Source organism: Trichomycterus rosablanca, chromosome 1 (assembly GCF_030014385.1).
Source record: "Trichomycterus rosablanca isolate fTriRos1 chromosome 1, fTriRos1.hap1, whole genome shotgun sequence".
Lineage (NCBI taxonomy): Eukaryota > Metazoa > Chordata > Actinopteri > Siluriformes > Trichomycteridae > Trichomycterus > Trichomycterus rosablanca.
Genome location: NC_085988.1, coordinates 75,848,611 through 75,872,058, shown reverse-complemented (window position 1 = coordinate 75,872,058; position 23,448 = coordinate 75,848,611). Strand labels below are relative to the sequence as shown.

Here is a 23,448-nt window from a genome sequence, read left to right as displayed (position 1 = left end):
TCACAATAAAGTCATTTACTATGCAATTGACAGCATGGTAGGAAGAAGAAAGAAGGAAAAAAAACTGAGGTTTACACTGAGAAGGAAACAACAGGATCAGTGGGGTGCAACTGAGCTAGCTACTCAATCCACCAACATGCTACAATCCAAACGCTAGCCAAAGAAACAGACAAGAATTCCCAGCAAACCAGCAACAGCAAAAACAGAAAGCTGCCATGACACCAGTGGATAAAACTTGACTCAAGGATGAATCCCTGTGTCAGCTACAAGGCAAGAATGATGAAAATGTTTATAGACTGGGCCCCCAGAAACCAGAACCAAAGAACGCCAGCAGAAGAGCCAATAGGAGAAGCTGGGAAAGTCATCAGTCCAGCATATTATCCAAACAAACCACAAATAGAACCAACAAACAAACAGGGAGAAAGGAAGTCAGGCAGTCATGTAGAGAGCTTTTACCAGGTCTAGCAAGAACTGCTTGATTAGGTGCAGAGAATACTTTTGAAGTGCAGTTTAGTGAGAACTGCACTTCCCACCAACCTCCTCCTTTACCCTTCCCCGTTTTCTACCAGCCATCAGAGACACAGCAGGTGGCCACATTACTGGAGAAACCAGACTAGTCCAACTTCACGCAACCCCTGGACAAACCTCCAGAATGAGACAGCTACTATGACGTTTGGCATTCCCAGAAAGAAAGGATAATAATATTGGAACACATTTATAGTCCTATAACAAACACTATTTTATAGCAATTTTTTATATTATAACCATTTTCTGGGAGTTCGTGCATTACCAGTCCTCTTCAGGTTATGCGTGAAGGTCAAGTATGTTATGACTAGGGCTGGCTCGATGCCACTTTTTTATGTCCGATACCGATACTGCAAATTGAGTACCGATACCAATCCGATACCGTCATTTCTCCTCTCAAACAACTAAGCAGTAATAATACATGTCTCAATGCACCATGGTTAAACTAGCTATCTAAATAACAATGCTCAGACTGTGAAACAAACATTCTGAAGTAATAAATACAGAACCTACAACATCACACTTACGCAAAACTGCTGTTTTTATTTTAACTTTTACAAATGGAAAATTTTGGCTTGTTTAACAGCACCATACAAACATTAAAAATAAAATTTAAAGTGCAACTTTATCTGTATTTAACAAATAAATTATAATTTCAATATACAATTCTAGATGTCAACTCTCAAGTCTACACCTTAAAGAGGCAGCAAAAAAATGATAAAATAATTAATAAAAATATTATTTATAAACAATAAAAATGAAACAATTAAATAATAAAAAATAAACAAATGTACCTATCTTGTCCCGGCTTGGAGATCTCAACGATTAATCCATTAGTGTTATAAAATAAAACAAACTACACCGTTTCCCGCTTAGCCACAGATGTCCTCTTTAAAATCCAGCAGGATTTAATCTAAAAACGTGACAGAACTTTAACAGAAAATCTCAACCAAACACTGCGTCAATTGTAATTGGTCCATCGTGTTTGATTGACATTCACATCTTCCAATTGTAGACACTATACGACACCGTAAAACACGGCGTGTTTTTAGATGTGGCAGTAGTAGATGATTTTTAAAAATGCTAAAAGTTTAAGTAGATCAGTGTGTTTTAATTTCTGAATGACCTCATTTACAATAAGTGTTATTTACATTAAGCAACAGTATCAGATCGGATTACATGTTTCTTTCCTTCCGATATCCGATCCAGTGATTTGGACCAAGATCGGACCGATATCGAGTATCGGATCGGTGCCAGCCCTAGTTATGACCTGAACTATGATTCGATCATTAGTTCATGAATGCTTTTATTAGCCTTCTTGTTGATTCTTCCAAAAAAAGTGTTGAATATTTCATAAAAAATCTGTTGTTTTCCTAAATATTACACCTCGTCCCAGCCATAAGGCAGCAAAGCAGAATAAATCAGTAATGCTGACTTTACTAAGCTTTACATTTGTGATTTTTGTTGTTGTTGCTGGTGGTTCACAGCCTGTTTGATCGTTTATTGACTAATCTATTTGCAGAACACAGTTTCTGAAGCATTGTAAAACATTCAGGTGGTCTCTGAAAGCTAGAGACACACAGCACTGATCTATAAATAATTAATCAACAGAGACGTGTTTAATAGACATGAACAGTATCACTGTTTCTGCTTTGTTTTTTTTATTATTATGATTTATACCAATGAGACATAACATTATGACCACCTTCCTAATATTGTGTTGGTCCCCCTTGTATTCTGACACCTTTCTATCAGAACCAGCGTTAACTTCTTCAGCAATTTGAGCTACAGTAGCTCGTCTGTTGGATTGGACCACACGGGCCAGCTTTCGCTCCCCACGTGCATCAATGAACCTTGGCCGCCATGACCCTGTCGCCGGTTTACCACTGTTCTTTCCTTGGACCACTTTTAATAGATACTGACCACTGCAGACCTGGAACACCCCACAAGAGCTGCAGTTTTGGAGATGCTCTGACCCAGTCGTTTAGCCATCACAGTTTGGCCTTTGTCAAACTCGCTCAAATTCCTACGCTTGTCCATTTGTCCTGCTTCTAACATATCAGCTTTAAGGATAAAATGTTCACTTGCTGCCTAATATATCCCACCCACTAACAGGTGCCATGATGAAGAGATAATCAGTGTTATTCACTTCACCCGTCAGTGGTCATAATGTTATGTGCTGGTTCAAGCCACACCACCACCAAATTGCCACAGTTGGATCCCTGAGCGTGAACTGTATTTAGTGATAATTGTAAGTCACTTTAGATAAGAGCATCCTGTAAATGCTAGCATTAGCTGTTAGCATTAGCTGTTATGCTTGTTTACTTTTTCAATTTAGGCCACGAGTATCAATGTCAATGTATTTTTGGCACTAATAGTCATTTAGAGCACATGAAGACTGAAACCTTACCTATGGAACAGGACAGATTTCACCAGTGTCACCACATCTCTGCTAGCATTGTAGCCAGCACACACTATGGCCATGTGAATTGTCTGAGAAAAAAAAATATGAGAGAGAAATACAAACTTATTTATGTTTAAAATAAGAGGAGCTAATTTAAGTAACAGCAGACATAACAATCTGTAAAAACAAACAAGAATTGGTTTTACAGCAGATCTGTGAATACTAAGCACCAATTTGTGTGTGCAGCTGATCACTCTTTATCTAAATCTCAATGAGGTTATTGATTTGACTCTTGGGTACACACATTGTATTCCTTTGCTTTCATTTGTCATTATTTCCAACACATTACTTTTTTAATTAATGCAAATAAATATCAAAAAAATAATTAAACAAAACATGAAAACAAGAGCTGGGCACTAAAGTGACTAAATCACACTCACAAATATTTACTTATATATATATATAAGTATTTTCGCTCGTCTGCCTTTACACGTATATGAAATTGAGTGACATCCCATTCTTAATCCATAGGGTTTAATATGATGTCGGCCCACCCTTTGCAGCTATAACACTTTCAACTCTTCTGGGAAGGCTTTCCACAAGGTTTAGGAGTGAGTTTATGGGAATTTTTGACTATTCTTCCAGAAGCGCATTTGTGAGGTCAGACACTGATGCTGGACGAGAAGGCCTGGCTCACAGTCTCCGCTCTAATTAATCCCAAAGGTGTTCTATCGGGTTGAGGTCAGGACCAGTGCAGGCCAGTCAAGTTCTTCCACACCAAACTCGCTCATCCATGTCTTTATGGACCTTGCATTGTGTACTGGTGCACAGTCATGTTAAAACAGGAAGGGGCCATCCCCAAACTGTTCCCACAAAGTTCAAAATCTCTTGGTATGCTGAAGCATTAAGAGTTCCTTTCACTGGAACTAAGGGGCCGAGTACAACTCCTGAAAAACAACCCCACACCATTATCCCCTGAGTTGTTGTCGTTCCCAATCGCATCCACTTTGTTATAATACCACTGACAGTTGACTGTGGAATATTTAGTAGTGAAAAAATTTCACGACTGGACTTCAATTATTTGGATGGGTGAGTAAATACTTTTGGCAATATAGTGTAAATCATTCATTCATTGTCTGTTTTTATCACCGCTGTATCCTATTCAGGGTCTGATTCACTAATCGAAAGGCAGGAAACAACTCAGACAGGTCACCAGTCCATCACAGGACAACCACATACACACATTTACACCAAGGTCAATTTTAGTAGCTTGTAGTGCATGTTTTTGGACTGTGGGAGGAAATCGGAGCTCACGAATGAAACCCCCAAATACATGGGAAGAAAAGACCCTGACAGTACAGCTGGGAATTGAACCCAGGACCTTCTTGCTGTGAAGTGACACTGTCACCCACCAAGCCAAATTTGATTAAAATTTTGATTTTATTAGGATTAACAGCTTTAAAGACTTTGATATTTAGCATGTGATGAGAAAAATAAAAGCAACATTAGGTAACTGAGAGATTTCCAAAGACGAAATAAAAAAACAGTTTTAGGGACGTAAAACTGACAGACATGGACACTGGAAATTTAAGAACAGGAAAACAAGAAACATTGGAAAACTTGAAAACCAGGCAAATTGCAAACTGGGGAATTTAAAAATTGGGAAATATATATACACTGATCAGCCATAACATTAAAACCACCTCTACACTCACTATCCATTTTATCAGCTCCACTTACCATATAGAAGCACTTTGTAGTTCTACAATTACTGACTGTAGTCCATCTGTTTCTCTGCATGCGTTGTTAGCCCCCTTTCATGCTGTTCTTCAATGGTCAAGACTCTCCCAGGACCACCACAGAGCAGGTATTATTTAGGTGGTGGATCATTCTCAGCTCTGCAGTGACACTGACATGGTGGTGGTGTGTTAGTGTGTGTTGTGCTGGTATGAGTGGATCAGACACAGCAGCGCTGCTGGAGTTTTTAAATACCATGTCCACTCACTGTCCACTCTATTAGACACTCCTACCTAGTTGGTCCACCTTGTAGATGTAAAGTCAGAGACGATCGCTTATCTATTGCTGCTGTTTGAGTTGGTCATCTTTAAGACCTTCATCAGTGGTCACAGGATGCTGCCCACGGGGCACTGTTGGCTGGATATTTTTGGTTGGTGGACTATTCTCAGTCCAGCCAGAACAGTGAGGTGTTTAAAGACTCCAGCAGCACTGCTGTGTCTTATCCACTCATACCAGCACAACACACAATAACACACCACCATGTCAGTGTCACTGCAGTGCTGAGAATGATCCACCACCCAAATAATACCTGCTCTGTGGTGGCCCTGTGGGGGTCCTGACCATTGAAGAACAGCATGAAAGGGGGCTAACAAAGCATGCAGAGCAACAGATAGACTACAGTCAGTAATTGTAGAACTACAAAGTGCTTCTTTATGGTAAGTGGAGCTGATAAAATAGACATGAGGTGGTTTTAATGTCATGGCTGATCAGTGTATATAATATTATATAAAAACATGCTCTTAAAAGCATGCCTTCGTTTTATTATATGTATGATAAAATACAAACCTATGGGTGAAATGTACATTACATTCCTTACCTCACACTTGTCCACCACAGGTTGAGACACACAGTCCGAGCCATTCGCCGGGGCCACACCATTTTGAGCCTCTGCATGTCTTGTATTGCTGACATGGGCATGAGATTGGTTGGCATGGTGTCCGATGGCGTGCTGTTTATTGTGGTTGGGGTTTTTAGGTGGCTGACTCAGTTCTTTCCTGAGCACTCGGTTTTCCTCCTCCACCTCACGAACCCGCAGCTCCAAAGCCAGCGTGGAGGACTGAGGCTCCAGTGGAGACAGAGCCAGTGGCTTTACTAGGGACAAATAAACCAAGAACAAAGAGATGTCATGGCACTCTTAAAATTTAGGCAATGAAAAAAAGATTTTGTAGATAAAAAGATGCTGTACTATAACTCACAGCCACTCAAGATTTACATGACAGGAATTAGAAAGAATTCTGCTAATAATAATTATAAACTTGTCACTAAGTACAGAGCCAATTAACTTCCACCTCTCAGCTATTATGGCATCGTCAGGGCTCAAACTCATGACTTCCAGATTATAGATTAGAAGCATTTTTTTTACAAAAGCAAGTTCATGTAAATATGACATAAAGTATACAGTGTACCCTAAAATCCAAGCTCACAAAAGACTCTTCAGTTCACAAGGTTATATCGAACACAGTCATGGACAAATTTGTATCTCCAATTCACCTCACTTGCATGTCTTTGGACTGTGGGAGGAAACCGGAGCACCAGGAGGAAACCCTTCAGACACAAGGAGAACATGAAAACTCCACACAGAAAGGACCCAGACCGCCCCACCTGGAGATCAAACCCAGGACCTTCTTACTGTGAGGCAACAGTGCTACCCACTGAGCCACCGTGCTGACTTAATTAGGAGAAAATGGGTAAAATGCATAAACAAAAATAGCCAAAAAAAAAAAAAAAAGGAAACATTTATGCATATTTTTAAAGATATTTTCAGTAACTACTACTATTATTATTATTACTACTACTATTATTATTATTATTATTATTACTATTTATTGCTGTACTGTACAGTTCTATTGACAAAAAAAACTACTGAAAAAAAAAAAAATTAAAGTAAATTTAATTTAATTGGGGACTTTTTGTTGGTCCCAATATTTATTTATTTTTGTTTGTTTATTTATTAGGATTTTAACGTCATGTTTTACACTTTGGTTACATTCATGACAGGAACGGTAGCTACTCATTACACAAGGTTCATCAGTTCACAAGGTTATATCAAACACAGTCATGGACAATTTTGTATCTCCAGTTCACCTCACTTACATGTCTTTGGGCTGTGGGAGGAAACCGGAGCACACAGAGGAAACCCATGCATAAACGGGGAGAACATGCAAACTCCACACAGAAAGGACCCAGACCGCCCCATTTGGGGATCAAACCCAGGACCTTCTTGCTGTGAGGCAACAGTGCTACCCAATTAGCCACCGTGTCGACTTAATTGCGAGAAAATGGGTAAAATGCATAAACAAAAATAGCACAAAAAAACTGGAAAAATTTATGCACATTTTTATTAATATTTTTAATAACTTCAAAAAGTCAAAAAAAGAGTCAAAAGTCGCAGGACACTCTTTTATTTCAGAAACGAAAGGGAAAATGACATATCTGAATACCCCAGCAAGTAATGGGTGAGGGGGCCTATCTTTTAGGCTATGTCCGGAACATGGCCGCCATCTTGAAAGCCGCCATATTGGATCAAGGACAAGTTTTTCCAATAGGAAGGTGGTCATGTAGCATATCAAAGAAGAAGAATTTTCTCAGAAATCGATTGCTGCAGTCAGATTTGCAATATTTTGCAGGTAACTAAAGATGGAATTGACGAAAGAAGAGAGGATTGATTCTGATGTCCGGGGAACGCAGCTGCCGTATCATAGCCGCAGACTTCAACAACCGACACCCAGAAAGACCACCAATTTCACACAGCACTGTTGCATCCCTCATAGCCAAATTCCGAGAAACCGGGACTGTGTACAACAAGCCACGTAGTGGTCGTCCGAAGACCACTACGAACAAAGAAACCTCAACAATGGTTTTGGCAGCCTTTGCGAAAAGTCCACGAAGCAGCACGCGACGTCTTGCAGCAGAATGTGGTGTCAGCCAGTCACCCCTTGTGCGGATTCTTCATACCAATAAGTGGCACCCCTTCAGGATCCAGCTGCAGCAGAAACTATCAGAGGATGACCCTGATAGACGTGTCGAGTTCTGCACCTGGGTGTTAGACCAACATCAACGGGATCCCGCATTCGCACAGGGCATTCTGTTCAGTAACGAGGCCAATTTTTATGTCAGTGGTAAGGTCAACCGCCAGAACGTGAAGTACTGGAGTGACAAAAACCCTCACTGTGAAGGTTATGGTGTGGTGTGTAATATGGGGCACCCGCGTAATCGGACCCATTTTCATCGACCAGACCCTAAATGCTCAGCGCTACCTGACAATGCTACAGGAAACAGTGTTCCCATCCATTCTGACCGAATATGGCAGTTTCCCCTGTTATTTCCAACAGGATGGGGCTCCACCACACTATGGAGAAAATCAAACAACAAACACCACCTTCAGCACCGCATCGTGGAGGCTTGTGACAGCATTTCTCCAGAGATTCTCATGCGGGTTCATAACGATTGGATCCAGTGCCTTTAGCTCTGTGTTCAGCACCAGGGACAACACATTGAACACATCAAATAGCTGTGCATCACAGGGAATGTTCCCGGTTGTTGTTGCGAATTTCTGTGTTGATAACTTTTGAACCACAAGAGATATTGCAAATCCGATTGCGGCAATAAATTTTTTAGAAAATTCTGGTCTTCCTTGATATGCTACATGACCACCTTCCTATTGGAAAAACTTGCCCTTGATCCAATATGGCGGCTTTCAAGATGCCGGTCATGTTCTGAACATAGCCTAAAAGATAGGCCCCCTCACCCATTACTTGCTGGGGTATTCAGATATGTCATTTTCCCTTTCGTTTCTGAAATAAAAGAGTGTCCTGAGACTTTTGACTCACCTTGTATTATTATTATTATTATTACTATTTATTGCTGAAAAAAAAAATTAAAGTAAATAAAATTAAATTGAGGACTTTTTGTTGGCCCCAATATTTATTTATTTTTAACAGTACATTAAGTCTTTAAGAACAAGACATAAGAAAACCACAAAAGGTTTTCACTGGTCTCTACAGACAATCCTGCAGCCATCAGCCCCTCATGACATGCCGCTATAAGAAATAAAAATATTTGCTGTGTAATTGTTTTTTTTCTATTCTCATACCAAAGCTCACACACTCACACCCACACATCCACATGCAATTGCATTGGTGGAGCAGGAAAGTAAATGGGTGTTTGAGCTGTTATTGCTTTTATTGATCACGGTCAGAAGACAGATAGTTTAACTGTATAGCAGCATCACTCATCTCAGCCGTGACTCTGCTGTGTAGCTGTCCTCTGGGATTGAGCAAATAGTACTAGAGAAAGAAAAAAGGAATAATACGGATACTGCTGCTGAGACCATTTATTACTCTAAGAGCATTTTCAATAAACTACTAATCCAGCGTTCTTTAAAGCTGAAAAAATACTTTCACTTGTTTTCCTGGTGGAAGCCTTTACATTTACTGTATGTAGGGAGAATGACAGGATGTTAGAAAGTATCTATGTTAACCCTCATGTTCTGATTAGCATCCCTGAGAGCTTCAAGACTCCAACAGCTCACATCATATCCTCAGCCTTTTTCAATCAGCTTGATCCTTTATAACCTTTCCTAATTTTATGAAAACTGCATATGAACAATATTTTATATTAATATTCTGTTCCAAACACCCCCTAATAAATACACTCATGTTAGCGCTTATCCACTGAAAGAACTCTGGTTCTGGTTCTGTTCGGGTTTCTTCGAACCTTGGTGTTTTTTAGAGAACCGACCCGCATTTACACCAGTTTTTGGGAACCAAGCATGCGTCATCAATAGTGGGCGTTACACAATGAAAGTAAAGAGTAGTAACATGATGGCCGAGCGTGTAGATTATGTGTGAGCATTTGTGCTGTTGTTACAGATGTTTGTTTTTATGCAAAAGCATCGCTCAGCTATTGGTGATAAGAAGACGTAGACGTGTTTGTCGCAGTTGTTGTTTTCTTTTGTGCATTCACGTGTGAAGCATTTTGCGCTTCGCTCTCACTGCAACCCTCGACGCAAAAAGCTGCTTTGCTCAGCGCTCGGCTCGAGCGGTGTGATGAAACATCACTAAAGTTCCATGTCAAGAACATCCATTTGTGTGAAATAACCATTAAACCCACTATAAAATACAATACATATATCTGTGTTTAGTTGTATTTATTTCATGTGTGGTTGTTATGCAGCTCGGGGTTCTGAGATTCCGAAGTCGAAAAAGCTTAACATAAAAAGGCGTAACGTGGCTCAATGTATCAAAAGTACAACATAGGAACACAACATTTCTCTCCGATATTACTGGTTATAAGTGCTCTGTACTGCCGAAATTCATCGCTCATTGTTTTAGTACAACAAGACTCAGACTCAGACTCAGCTTTATTGTCATTCAAAACCATGTACATGATTAGAACGAAATGCAGTTACTTAGGTCTCGGTGTGTGTAACATAATAAAATATAAATAACAATAACAATAACTATGTTAAGGCAGAAACTAAAAAGCCACGTTAAGTGTTTTTTTCGTACTGTCTGGGTCACTTTTACCATGTCATATCACACAGTTAATCTCTTTTGAGGCGCTTTGAAAATATCAGGTGAACTGAAAGATGAAAGTGCAGCGTCAAGCTCTATACGAGACAACAGCACAGTGGTTTTGTAGCTTCTCATGTGAAAGCACCCAAACCTCTACACTTTTACACACCCACAGAGGACGTCACAGTTTGTGCTGAAAAACCAAGTATTCTGTGGTGCCAGATTAGAATGCAAGTTAGCTGTCTGGAACCTCTTTTTTTGGTGGAAAATCAAGTTCGAGAACCGGAACCGTTCGCGTTGGTGGAAAAGGGGTACTAGTGTACATTAGTTTTTAGTTTCTGTCTGTTGTTGAGGATACAGCTGCCTTTCTCTCTCTCGCTCTCTCTCTCTCTCTTTCTCACTAATGTGGTTAATTATTTTAATTAATTTTAAACTCAGTGTAATTTAATTTTACACACACAACACTGGGTTCTCTGGAACCCCAAATAAAAAGGCAGTAAAGTTAATGTTAAGACAACACAAAAGTTAATTTGGAACTAAATAAGATTAAAATGAGTAACTTTTAGCATTCCAGCTTTTATTGTGTTCATAACATTTGAATTCATGTTGTAGCAGAACAAGGTCAGCATTAATAACGTAGTGTGCATATATAACACATTACAGCTGTATTACATTCTATTTCATTCAAATTATTCTTCAGGCCACCCAAGGAGGATGGAAGTCCCTGCTGAGTTTGGTTCCTCTCAAGGTTTATTTCTGTAATTTTTCTTTGCCATTGTCACCCTTGGCATTGTGTAGCGCTTTTTAGAAAAGACATCGTCTCAAAGCAACTTTACAGCATCCAGGACTGACAGACCAGAAATCCCTTGCTCAGCAAGGTTCTTGGTCTGTTGGTCCTGGATGCTGTAAAGTTGCTTTGAGATGATGTCTTTTGTAAAAAGCGCTACACAAATAAATTTGACTTGACTATTAGTGATTCAAATTGACCTGTTTCCACATTGTATTAACATGAGTTTTTGGTACAGGTGGTTTCTGGATTTGAGGTGAGTTTGTTCCATTTACTTGTTTTACTTAAATGCATCCAAATAGTAACCCATTGGAGTTACAGTTTTTATATTACAGCATATCACAATGTAAATTTATAGTAGAACATATGCTAATTTGCAATATTTTTTTATGAATATTTATTTATTGGGTGGGACAGTTGATCAAAGTACTTATTGCAGATTTTATTATCAAATATTATACAATAGTTGTTTTTATATATCTTAGTTTTTGTTGTACAACTCCTATTTCACAAAAAGTGTAGACATGTTGTAAAATGTATTGAAAAAATAATCTGTCTATTCCTTAAATCAACAGACGATGTGCCTCATTAAGCACTGATTCGCTACCGCCATGAGAGCTCTTTAAATTACAGTATTAGTGCCAATGCTCTGTTGGCTCGTCGTTGTTTGTCCTATGAGGTGTGAGGCTGGTATGCTGTGCCAAACTATGCCCAACCTTCTTTTTCACCAGTATTTACATCCTTTTAACTTCCTATTCTTTTAACCTTCCCCCATGGGGAAAAGCTTACATCCCCAGGGGGGCGAACAGGTTTTCTTTTCTGGGTGAGCAGGCGGAGTATGATATCGGTCCGTCTACCTTGGTCATTCGTTTTTCACTTCAAATCCCAAAATTGAAAAACAAGAAAACGAGATGTTTTTCATTTCAAAAAACAATACTGATTAAGGGGAAAACGGGGCATTATTTATTTTTTCTTTTAAGATCAAAAATGAAATAACAAACAAGCAGAAATTGAAAAACGGGTCATATTTTAATTTTTCGAAATCAAAATTTTTTATTAGTTCAACCGGAAATAAATGTATTTGCTTCATATAGACATTGTAAATCAAGCACAAGTGTTGAGAAGACAAAGCAAAAAGTAATAATAACGTTACGCCGCGTCCCGTTATGACTTGTGTCTTCCGTACTTTTTCCTGCCCTTGTAATCCTCAAAAGAACAATTTTTCATAAATTTAAGGGCTATTTTAAGAAAAAAAAATACTGTTTACTAACGTCTCACCGTCGTCACTAAATTTACATTAATAATTTTTTTTTACCGTATAGGAATAAATTCTGTAATACAGGCATGACTAATCGTACATGTCACTGTGTAACTATTACAACATTTAATGCATTTTATTCAGGACACTTAAGATGCTCCCTTAGTTTGTTACTGGAGATGAACCTCACATTTAAAAAACAGCTTTGACTTAAAATTAACTAAATAACTAAATGAAACTAACTTGACCACGGTGGTGTACAACGTCCAGTATGGACTCGCTTTTTCATAATGTTTTTTTTGTTGTTGTTTTTTTTTTTTTTTTTTGCAAATATGTGCACGTCAGTACGCGTTGTCACATTATTATTACTTTTGCAATTTGCAACACTTGTGCTTGATTTACACGGTCTATATAAGAAGCAAATATCCGCATGTCAGCGGATGCACGCGTTAATTCCGGTTGAACTGATGTGTTGATGTTGATTTTGGAAAATTAAAATATGACCCATTTTTACATTTCTGTTTGTTATTTGATTTTTGATCTTGGGACGGAAAACAAATAACGCCCCGTTTTCCCGTTTATCAATATTGTTTTTTAAATGAAAAATGGCCCGTTTTCTTGTTTTTTTATTTTGGGATTTGAAGTGAAAAACAAATGACCAAAGGTACTTGGACCGATATCCCCTACTCTCACTACTGTGCTCATCTATCTGTTCTATAAGATAAGATAAGATAACACTTTATTGATCCCGAAGGAAATCACCTTTCTGCTTCAGGCTGTGAATTTTATTTGGTTTATTCTGTTACTTTTGGCCACCTTTTACTTTGTCATTTCTTTTTGGATTGTGGATCCAGTAGTCACAGTATTGTTCTACCTTGGCTGATTGTCCAGTAATGTGTGCAGCAGGCTGCCACACATAATCCACACTAAGAACACCCACTCCAGACATCAAAGTGGCAGTCAGCCATTGTTCTTGGTTTATCTGTCGATGGTTCTTGTAGAATTCCTGGCCTTTTTACTGAGAGTCTAGGTTGCCACGGACCTCTGGATTCTCTAGCTGGTACATATGGATACTCTGTTTTGTCCTTTGATCCATTTTTCTACCTTCCTAGGCGGCTCCGTGCTTCACTGGGTGCTCATCACCCCTGTAGGGCAAAAACAATTTTCTGATGTTCACTGGAGGCAGCTTAGGCTTATGTCCCCATGGGGGCGAACATGTTTTCTTTTCTGGGTGAGCAGGTGGAGTATGATATCCCCTACTCTCACTAATGTGCTCATCTATCTGTTCTATCACCTTTCTGCTTCAGGCTGTGCATTTTATTTTATTTTTTGTCACTTTTGGCCACCTTTTACTTTGTCATTTCTCTTTGGTTTATGGTTCTTCAGTCACAGTATCGTTCTACCTTGGCTAAGTGTCCAGCCACTTGGATCTTTTCTCCCTGGTCTCACAGGTACTGGGCTTTAACTGTTGCTCTAGTGCAAAGGCACAACTGGTCATGTTACAACTTGATAGTATTTTGTGTACACATTTAATGTTTTAAGATTTAATGCTTGCCCCACACTCCCAAAACGATGGGACAATGGCAAAGTAACTATATAAGATAAGATTAAGATAAGATTCATCCCCGTGGGTGAAATTTGAGAAACACATGAGGATATTATGATTGGGTAAAAACTGAACACAATTGTTCAACGTCCCACAGATGCTCAACTGGATTGGAATCTGGGGAATTTGGAGGTCAAGTCAACAAACTCGCCCATTGTTGATATTTTTAGAGGTGGACAGGGGTCAGCATGGGCACCCTGACTGGTCTGCGGCTATGCTGCCCCATACGCAACAAACTGTGATGCATTGTTTATTCTGACACATTTCTATCAGAACCAGCACTAACTTCTTCAGCAATTTGAGCTACAGTAGCTCGTCTGTTGGATCTGACCACACGGGCCAGCCTTCACTCCCCACGTGCATCAATAAACCTTGGCTGCCCATGACCCTGTCACCGGTTTACCACTGTTCCTTCCTTGGACCACTTTTGATAGATACTGAACACTGCAGACTGGGATCAGTTTTGGAAATGCTCTGACCCAGTCATCTAGCCATCACAATTTGGCCCTTGTCAAACTCACTCAAATCACCCATTTTTCAAATCACCCAACACATCAACTTTGAGGATAAAATGTTCACTTGCTGCCTAATATATCCCACCCACTAACAGGTGCCGTAATGAAAAGATAATTGGTGTTATTCACTTCACCTGTCAGTGGTCATGATGTTATGCCTGGTGGGTGTGTATATGTATATTTATGTATGTGAATTTGAAGTCATACTTTTTCTATCTTGTACAAGGATGTGTGAGTAGTGAATAATCAAAAGAATGGCCTTTTATTGGCTAGTCATATTTTCATGTTTTTAGAGTTGGGAGGAAAACCTGAGGTAAAAGTAACCCATGTAGGTTTAGTCTTTATTTACCACAATAGTCCTGCAACACTGGAATATTTTACTATCTGATTTTGTTTTCACCTTTTTTTTTTCATTTATATTGTCATGATATGGCTATTTTTTGCATGGAATCCCCAAATATTACATCCATCTTCTGAGTTTATAGCTGCATTAGTAGAGATTAAAATTGAAATGGAAACACTGTGTAATGAAGCATTGCAGTGTGACTTAGAGGTCTCTCGCTGGGTGAGTGCATTCTGTTAAGTGATGGATGAATGACTTTTCTCTATTGAGCCACTAAAGTGTTCTGAGTAGTTCTCATAATACCCACAATCCCTTCAGTCAACAAAGTGGCCCAGTCATCCTGAGCAACTTTTGCCCTCTCGGCCTCTGACACCAGCTTTCAATTAAAAAAAGATTACTATCTGTTTGTTTCGATTCACACAATTAATTTAGCGTTGTGAAGAGCTAGAGAAGAAACTGTAACCCAGGGTGTGTGGTGAGAGGTGAAGTAGATGCGGCGGTAATTTACTCTGGAGCAATTCTCAGGCTAAATGATCTCTGTTACTGTGTCCTTTGTCGCTTTTAGAGGCTCTAGTCAATTTGTTGAAGTGTCTAGCTAATGTCCAGTCACATTGAAGTGTGTCCTCATGTATATTTATAATCTGAAATAAATGACTTGGTAAGCTAACAAGCAATGTAATAGTGGCTAACAATGCATTTCAGTGGAATTTTAACCTGCAAAGAAAGAAGGGGTCCAAATATTGTCTTTTGATACACAACCAAAACTCATTCTGCCTTCTAGGTAAAAAACTCTGCATTATAGGGACAGTAGAAGCCTAGTGGGTAGAGCTTTGGGCTATTAACCGGAAGATTGGCGGTTCAAATCCAAGCTCTGCTATGCAGCCACTGGTGGGTCCTTGAGAAAGGCCTTTAACCCTATCTGCTCCAGGGGTGCCGTACGATGGCTGACCCTGCGCTATGACCCCAGCTTTCAAACAAGCTGGGATATGCAAAGAAAGAATTTAATTGTACTGTATATGTATTTATGACAAATAAAGTATATCTTATGTTATCTTATCTTAATACCCATAGATTCTAAAGAAGAGTCAAGTGTGATTTTAAGTGGATCATGCTTATTCATATAATGAATATTAAAGTATCCAACAATGCCGCTCAGGTGGCGCAGCGGTAAAAAGAAACGCGCTGCAACCAGGGCTGGATTCTGAGAACGTGGTATCGAATCCAGCCTTGCTTTACCGGTTCGAAGCTGAGTGGCTATATGAGCAACGATTGGCCGGTTGCTCATGTGGGGGGTGGGACAAAGAACCGGATGTGGGTCTCTCTCTGTCAGAATGCGATTGCGTTCTCTGCCGGCTGATTGGAGGCGCTTACTCAGAGATGGGAGAGGGTGCCCTTAGGGTGTGTCTCTCCGCATGCAACGCTAGGTGGCGCCAAACTCGTCAATGTGTGGGTGGCAAAGATGCATCTGGCTGCTGCTCGTGTTTCGGAGGGGATACGGGTTAGCTTCAATCACCTCCGTCAGGGCAGGGTTCGGCATAGACAGAGAGGAAGCACGATGCTAATTGGGGGGCGGTCCGTGTCCTTTCTGTGCGGAGTTTTCATGTTCTCCCCATGTCTGTGTGGGTTTCCTCCGGGAGCTCCGGTTTCCTCCCACAGTCCAAAAACATGCAAGTCAAGTTAATTGGAGACACTGAATTGCCCTATAGGTTAATGGGTGTGTGTATGTGTTTGTGCGTGTGTGTATGTGTGTCTGTCCAAGGTGTTTCTGTGTGCCTTGCGGCCATTGAAAAGCTGGGATAGGCTGTGTCTTAATTAACTAGAATTGCTAGAATGTCTGCACTGAGCTTTATAGATGTTCACTGTAGTCCTCTGCTTCGTTTCCAGACCCGGCAAATTCCCCACCTAAAGACGTCTTTTTATTTTATGGCTGTTAAACTGCACAGTCTGGCAGAGTTTATCGCTTTTATACTGCAGTGGGTGCCAAATGCTGTCTAAAACACCTTCTAAACAGAACTTTGTCAACAGCGTCAGTTTTATTTTTACTGAATATTGTAAATATAGTGAATAGAAAATGTTGAGTCAAAACTCTTATGGGCAGCATTGAGAAAAGACTCCTCAGAGTATTTTGTTATGCCATAAATCATTTTACTATGCCCTCAGTTAATGCCCACACCAGATCAGGGTCAAAAGTAGAAAAAATAAATAAATCATGGCAGCTCAGGTGGCACAGAGGTAAAAACACACGCTAGCACACTAGAGCTGGGATCTCAAATACATTGTATCGAGTCTCAGCTCTGCCTGTCGGCTGGGCTGAGCGGCCACATGAACAACGATTGGCCTGTTGTTCATAAAGTGGTGGGGTATTGAGCCGGATAGGGACTCTTTAATGACTGATGCAACTACAACCTCTGCTGGCTGATTGATGTCGCCTGCACAGAGACGGGGAGAGAGTGCGGATCAGGGTGTGTCTCTCCGTACACAGAGCTGGTCTGCAGCTGATCTCGTCTGGTGTGGGTAACAAAATGCATACGGCTGCTGCCCACGTGTTGGAGGGGGCGTGGGTTAGCTTCTTTCTCCTCGTGATGCAATCGGGCAATTGGACGCGCTAAAAAGTCAGGAGAAAAAGGGGAGAAAATGCATAAACAAAATATATATATAATAAATTAAATAAAAAAAAAAAAAAATAAATAAAAAAAATAATTAAATAAATAATTGAAACTGTAAGATAAATTGAATATGGAAAAAACTTGACCTGAAATATTAAAAATACATAAAAATAAATATTGCAAATAAATAAATAATTTGTATTTCATTGTCCTTAACCCCCTTTTTATTTATTTATTTATTTATTTTTCCATCAAGGGCCCGGTTACACCAGAAAATAATGGGTGCAATTCAGGATCAGACAGGACAGGGCTTTAATTGATTGCAGGATAAAAAATTTATTCAAAAAAACTGAAAGAAATATACAGTATATATTATTATTCAATTTTTAATACATTGTTGTTTTCAAAGATCAAGCTCAAGACTTGAACATTCAGTTTCAGGTATTTTTTCCAGATTAACAAAACATTTAACCCAGATTTTGCTCCATTTGTCCACGTTCCATTTTGGCCAAAGCTTTTTCACCTCTGCAGCTCAACACGCCAGTATCTAAACCGGCACCACCTGCCCACAAATAATCCACAAAGGAGAAGCTCTAGTTTCAAACATTTACGCTTCTAAACTTTATATAGGATGAAGTATCTTTATCTATTCCAACAGCCATAGTCATTTAAATATAGTTTTGAGTAGATAACACATGACCCCTAGTCTACACCATAAACATGGACAGTAGCCTAGTGGCTAAGGTACTGGACTAGTAATCAGAAGGTCAATGGCTCAAGCCCCACCACTGCCAGGTTGCTACTGTTGGGCCCTTGAGCAAGGCCCTTAACCCTCAACTGCTCAGACTGTATACTGTCACAGTACTGTAAGTAGAAGGTCAGCTACTTCATCCATCAACAATAACCTCACTTACTAGAATGTTTCACTGTAATTTCAAAACATTGAAAACTAATAGAGCAATAATTTAACCACAGATCAAGCTTCTATAGAAGAAAAATGAACAAACCAAAAGTTGTTTATATACTAAACACAGCAATTATAATCATTCAAAGGAGACAAATGTCAAATCAAACTTTTGGAGGACCTAAATTGTCAGGTAGTCCAGAAGGAGATCTTAATACCTCATAATACCCTGAGATGAAAACAACTGAATACTGTAAACAACCCTTCATATCCCATCATTCAAATACCAATGCCAATATCCTAAGCCTCAACACTTTAATTTAAACTCTACATCTCTACCTCATTATTTATGATCCTCCCAATCAACCCTGCAGCTAGTTCTACCAAACATCAAACTTATTCTCTTCCCACATGTGGATAAAAAGGAAACATCTTCGTTATTCCTTATCACATAAAACAGCTCCTATCAATCAAGCAGCATTTCAGCTATACCACCGCATCCCATTACCTGAATATTTATTGAGTTTGACACATGTTCTAAATACTCAGAATCTTCCTTCACCACAAATAAAATTCTCACAGGTCGCCAACTCCTCTTCAGCCGCACTGACCTAAACAAAGACACAGTCTCCATCATTTAAACTTAAAAACAAACTCTACCTATTAGGGTCATAACCCATACAACTCAATCGACCATCACACTAGGTCAAGTGATGCTACAATACATAAACATTCCAAGACTACCCTACCAAAAACACTGTGAGTTACAAATAGCAGCTCAACTAACCCTATTCGCTAATTAGTTCCTAGCCTTGTCACACTACATAACACACATAACTCCTAAATCTATATATTTTTACACTCAGTTTTCTTTATATTCCCAGTTTCCACTATCCAGCGTCAACCCAAGAAAATGGGTTCCCCTACAAAAACCTGGTTTCTTTCAAAGTTTCTTCCTCAGGTACCTAAGAGAGTTTCCTTGCCTCAATTGCCCCAGCTTGCTCATTGGCTTAGACCTGGGCTTAGACATACAGTAGATCTTTGCCAAGTCTTATGAGACACCTGTCGCCTAAAGCACGGTACATTAATCAGCCTAGCTGGAATTACATCCAGCAATCACACAATCCCAACAAGTCCACCCATCCCCAGCCAAGACTTCCATCACCACAGCCCACCACAAATTCTCCTCACTGTTATGGCTGCCTTGCTTGGGGCCTCACCTCTGAAAGGTAATTGTGAATAGTCAGCATTAATCTAACTGGAGCTTTTGGGGGGTTTGGCCCAAAAGTCTCAGAGTCCGCATCCCTTTTTTATAGTCTTATAATCATTCATAAATAAACTACACATAGTATAAATCTGTTGCAAGTTGCAGTATTGCAACTGATTTATCAGTACATAGCATTAACCCATATAATCCCGAATTTTTCCCAGACAAGAAAACATCCAAATCATGTGTTATGAGTAACCCTTTGAAATAATCAATCATAATTTTTTTAAAGTTCCATGAAAAAATAGATAAAAAATTCTATTTTATGTGTGGTCACAATTGTGACCGGTGGGATAATGTGATGCATTCACTAACAACAGCATTGCAGTCATATGGTTTATTTACACTGAAGATAAGGATAACATTTAGGATAGAGGAAGCCTTTACATATACACTGATCAGGCATAACATTATGACCACCTTTCGAATATTGTGTTGGACAACTTTTGCTGCCAAAACAGCCCTGACCCATCAAGGCATGGACTCCACTAGACCCCTGAAGGTGTGCTGTGGTATCTGGCACCAAGAAGTTAGCAGCAGATCCTTTAACTCCTGTAAGTTGTGAGGTGGGGCCTCCATGGATCTGACTTGTTTGTCCAGCACATCCACAGATGCTCGATTGGATTGAGGTCTGGGGAATTTGGAGGCCAAGTCAACACCTAAAACTCGTTGTTGTGCTCCTCAAACCATTCCTGAAGCATTGTTTCTTTGTGGCAGGACGCATTATCCTGCTGAAAGAGGCCACAGCCATCAGGGAATACCGTTTCCATGACAGGGTGTACATGGTCTGCAACAATGCTTAGGTAGGTGGTACGTGTCAAAGTAACATCCACATGGATGGCAGGACCCAAGGTTTCCCAGCAGAACATTGCCCAAAGCATCAAACTGCCTCCGCCGGCTTGCTTTAGTCCCAAAGTGCATCCTTGTGCCATGTGTTCCCCAGGTAAGCGACGCACACGCACCCGGCCATCCACGTGATGTAAAAGAAAACGTGATTCATCAGACCAGGCCACCTTCTTCCACTGCTCCGTGGTCCAGTTCCGATGCTCACGTGCCCTTTGTTGGCACTTTCGGCGGTGGACAGGGGTCAGCATGGGGACCCTGACTGGTCTGCAGCTATGCAGCCCCATACACAACAAACTGTGATGCACTGTGTATTCTGACACCTTTCTATCAGAACCAGCATTAACTTCTTCAGCAATCTGAGCTACAGTAGATCATCTGTTGGATCGGATCACACGGGCCAGCCTTCGCTCCCCATGTGCATCAATGAGCCTTGGCCGCCCATGACCCTGTTACCGGTTTACCACTGTTCCTTCCTTGGACCACTTGATAGATACTGACCACTGCAGACAGGAACACCCCACAAGAGCTGCAGTTTTGGAGATGCTCTGACGCAGTAGTCAAGCCATCACAATTTGGCCCTTGTCAAACTCCTGCTTCTAACATCAACTTTGAGGATAAAATGTTCACTTGCTGCCTAATATACCCCCCCCCCCCCCCACTAACAGGTGTTGTGATAGAGATAGTCAGTGTTATTCACTTCACCAGTCAGTGGTCATAATGTTATGCCTAGTCGGTGTATTAAAGGATAGAAACCTACAGTGAATAAAATAAAATAATGATTCAGAACCAACTGCACAATTAGATTGTGCATCAAACTTTTGAACTACTGCCCGTGATATTTCTTGAAGTACTCAATGCCGAGTATGCAGAGTATGGGAAATACAGAGCTCCCATATCTTCTTTTTGTCATTTCATCAAGGAGTGCAAGTGAAGTAAAGACGTTGTCATGAAAAAACTTGCAACCTTGAGGCACTTGAGCTTGCTCTGCAAGACCAAGGACAATGCTGGGTCTCTGGCCCAAGCCAGTCTCAGGCAGGAGAGTATGGGTTCCACCATAAGGCTCCATGTGATACATATAACCACTGGATGAGGCAAGGCTCCATAGCTTGTAACCAAAGCGGATTGGTTTACCTCTTTTAAATTGCTTACATCCATGTCGGTCATAGTATGGGATCATGCTCTCATCCACTGACAACCATTCCTGAACTGGCATGACTTTATATTACTGATTGAGCTCAGAGAAGATAGGCCTAACTTAAAAAAATGGGTCGTCAGTGATTTTTGTGTTGTCAACAACATGAACTGAGGCCATTATTTCATCAAAACGATTTCTCCGCATGGCATCTGAAATGCTTTCATTGTGTACATCACTCTCATGTGACCAGTACATGTGTCTTCATGTGTCTACCCAGATGTGATAAGGATCCCATAGAATATAAGGAGCTCATCCATACTCATATACAGTTGTTTGTCTTTGGTCTGGATTGAGTAGAGATTGGACATTGGTAGGGAGTGAAGGAAGTGGTGCCATGGATGGAGGAGAGGTGGTGATGGGTGGGAGGTCATCATCACTAATAAAGTTGTCTCTGTCATGCTCTTTTTGCATAAGTTCAGCATATGCATTCAACAGCCTGGCTGGCAAATGGACTGTCTCACCTTCGTACTCCATATCTGACCCATCACTAGCACAATCACTAAGGACAGCATCTTTCTCATTTAGAGGAATAACTACAATGCTGCATGTCTTGTCTGGGGAGTCACCTAGATCCAAAATATTCAGAACCTGACAAAGTGAAACTAACAGAAAGAGTAGATAATAAGGTTAGGCAGAAAAATAACTAATATTTGTGCATATGTATATATGCACTGTGTTATCCTGTCGGTCACTATTGTTGCCATCAACATATTTGCTCATTCTGTGACCTCACTGCAAATGAGTTATTGCAAATGCATATATTAAAACTAGACACCCTAAAGATGATATGTACCAAAAATATTTTTTCTATCTTTATATAAACATACATTACTAATTGTTTTTTTGGGAGCTGTGGTGTAGCCATCCTCTTTTCATGGAACAAGCAGGAAATAAACAGCTTTGGTCATGTGACAATTTACACAACATGTATGACACTGCACATATACTTTTGAGAACCTTTATTTTTTATTTTTTGCTAAAATCATATGTATATAATAATTCCTTATCATTTTACAGCACTAAAACGTACAAATATTTTTTGCACCCACAATTGTGACCGATGGGATTAAATAAAGGTGGCGCAGCGGTAAAAACACACGCTGGAACCGGAGCTCGGATCTCGAATACATCGTATCGAGTCTCAGCTCTGTCTGCCGTCTGGGCTGAGCGGCCACATAAACAGCAATTGGCCTGTTGCTCAGAGAGGGGTGGGATAGTAAAAGCCTCTCTCTCATAACTAACGCAATTACTGATTGATGGTGCCTCCACAGAGATGGGAAAAGAGTGCTGTCAGGTTGTGTCTCTCCGTACACAGTGCTGATCCACATTGCACTCGTCAAAGTGTAGGTGACAAAATGCATACGGCTGCTGCCCACGTGTCGGAGGGGCGTGCGTTAGCTTCGTTCTCCTCAATCAGAGCGGGGATTGGCATTGGTGGAGAGGAAGCATGATGCAATCAGGCAATTGGATGCACTAAAAAGCGTGAAAAGGGGGAGAAAATACATAAACAAAAATATAAAATAAAGGTCTTTACTGTTGGGTTGGATTTTGAGAATTTTGAAATGCATAGAGTTTGACAGCTAATTTGAGCTAATTTTGCCATAATCACTGTACTTCTAATGCTAAGCATAAAAACTCACTCAGTTTAATCGCTCACTGATGACCATCAGGTCATCTTTAATGATAATGATTCTAGAATTGGAATACATGCATTTTAAGATTACAGTGCGTTCCCATTTCTCTGTTGTCTCCAAAAAGGTCATCATTTAAATTCTAACATATTTAGCATGAGGCTGTTGGGTGGTGGGGTGAGGTAAGGACATAAAAAAAAATCTCTGACCTTGGCATAGCTTTACCTCACTATTACTCAATATTATTC

General features: G+C 40.1%; 1 protein-coding gene across 1 annotated transcript in view; it reads right to left on the bottom strand.

Moving 5' to 3' along the window:
• LOC134324741 (xylosyl- and glucuronyltransferase LARGE1-like) overlaps positions 1-23,448 on the bottom strand; it is a 124,044-nt gene that overhangs the window by 48,017 nt on the left and 52,579 nt on the right. The window contains exons 3-4 of the mRNA XM_063006680.1: positions 5,544-5,818; positions 2,936-3,018 (exon numbers count right to left, since the gene is read on the bottom strand). Of these exons, the coding sequence (XP_062862750.1) occupies positions 2,936-3,018; positions 5,544-5,818 (358 nt within the window). The remainder of the gene's footprint in view (positions 1-2,935; positions 3,019-5,543; positions 5,819-23,448) is intronic.